This window comes from Nannospalax galili, unplaced genomic scaffold (assembly GCF_000622305.1).
Source record: "Nannospalax galili isolate Female #2095 unplaced genomic scaffold, S.galili_v1.0 scaffold1123, whole genome shotgun sequence".
Lineage (NCBI taxonomy): Eukaryota > Metazoa > Chordata > Mammalia > Rodentia > Spalacidae > Nannospalax > Nannospalax galili.
This window is the reverse complement of record NW_008349192.1, coordinates 45,547-47,304: the sequence shown is the minus strand read 5'-3', so window position 1 is coordinate 47,304 and position 1,758 is coordinate 45,547. Positions and strand designations below refer to the sequence as shown.

At 46.9% G+C, this 1,758-nt stretch overlaps 1 protein-coding gene across 1 annotated transcript in view; it reads left to right on the top strand.

Moving 5' to 3' along the window:
- Positions 1 to 1,758, top strand: part of LOC103744701 (leukocyte immunoglobulin-like receptor subfamily B member 5) — a 37,229-nt gene that overhangs the window by 31,525 nt on the left and 3,946 nt on the right. Inside the window, 3 exon segments of the mRNA XM_017801486.2 lie at positions 788 to 854; positions 933 to 970; positions 1,109 to 1,161. Of these exon segments, the coding sequence (XP_017656975.2) occupies positions 788 to 854; positions 933 to 970; positions 1,109 to 1,161 (158 nt within the window).

Genomic DNA, 1,758 nt, shown 5'->3' with positions numbered 1-1,758 from the left:
TTCAGATTACCCTGGAACTGGAGTTAAAGATGGTTCGTAGCCTCCATGTGGGTGCTAGGAATTGAACCTGGGTCCTCTGCAAGAGCAGTCAGTGCTCTTAACCAATGAGCCATCTCTCCAGCCCCAGAAACATTTTTTCTGAAGCTTCAGTCAGAAAACATAGAACAGAAACCATGTGATCTCCATGCCTGTGCAAGTTTCAGGTGCTCTGCAAGACTTTCCATTTCCTAGAATATTTGCAGATATAAGTGTTTTTTTCTCAATGTATGTTTTATTGAGTTTTGTGCATTTTATATAATACATCTTAATCATATCCAGACCCTCCCATCTCTGTACCCCCTTATAGTCATGCATTCTGTGTTTCATGCATTTTGTAATACATGTCAAGGTCTATCGAGTCAAGTTTGAGTACCCAGATGTCCCTCCATGTGAGTTCATCCACTGGAGTCCAGTCAGCTATATTATGTGTCTTAAAATTCCTTTTCTTGTGGCTGGAGAGATGGCTCAGCAGTTAAGAGAGCTGGTTGTTCTTGCAGAGGACCCGGGTTCGAATCCCAGCACCCACACAGCAACTAACTGTCCATAACTCCAGCTCAAGGGGATCTGACACCATCTCTGTCCTCTGTGGGCACTGCACAACATGGATGCACTTATATACATGCAGGCATAACACTCATATGAATAAAAATAAATACATTAAAAGTTTTTTAAATTTCTTTTCCTCTCCTGAATGTGCTTATAGTTGGGTCCCCCACCCTCCTGGCTAAGGCTTTTCCATCTCATGCAGATCAGAGAAAGGCAGACTTGCGCCTTCCTGCAGAGGCAGTGCCCATGGATAGAGGTCCTCAAAACAGGTAACTCCTGCCTGGTGATCCAGACTCCCACCTGCCTTCGGCCGCTCACTGTCACCTGACACCCTCTTGTCTCCCCAGCTCCAGCTTAGCTGCTGCCATCCAGGAGGAAAACCAGTGTAAGAGGAACAGGGCCCTTGAGAGGGAGATGTCCAAGGCAGTGGTGGGGCAGATCTGGGCTCAGTCCTCCGTGGAACTAAACTCCACAATATGGTCCAGGACTCTGGACAGATCACCCCCTTGTCCTGCCTCAACAGATGCCACAGTGACAGACATACAGCCCGAGGACAGCATGGAAATAGACTATCAGGTGAGGCCCTGTCCATTTATAGTGCTGAAGAACTCGTATCCCAGTTTACCCAAGGAACTCAGGGAACTCACATGGATCTTTCCCTCGGTCAGCTCTCAGTGGCATCCAAAGCTCACTCCCACTTCTGGAAGCCCCAGCCTCCCTTCTGCTATGACCTCAGTCTATCCTTGTTCTCTTTTGATGATGTGATCTTTCCCTCCAGTCTTCTTTGCATTTTCTAGGCATCTTTCTAGTTGTTAGCATACTTCTGGGGTCTCAAAGGATAATGAACAAATGGACTATCTACAACCCCAAGGCCTTCCACCATTCAATCACTCAGCCACCCATGCGAAGCTTTCTCTTGACTAGGCTCCCTATAGCAGCTACAGATACATCAGGGGACAGAGCTTCCCAGCAAGTCTAGGTTCATTTCAAAGGTCGGAAATGAGATGCAAATCAATGTGGAACGTTAATAATGCAATGCACTCTAAAAGAAGGTAAGGCAGAGAAGTTGAATGTAGTGTGTGGGACACACAGGGTCGCTATATGATTTACAAGGGGTGGAGGAACTCTGAAAAGGTGTATTCTGAGGGGGACCCTGTGTGCAGAAGGCCAACA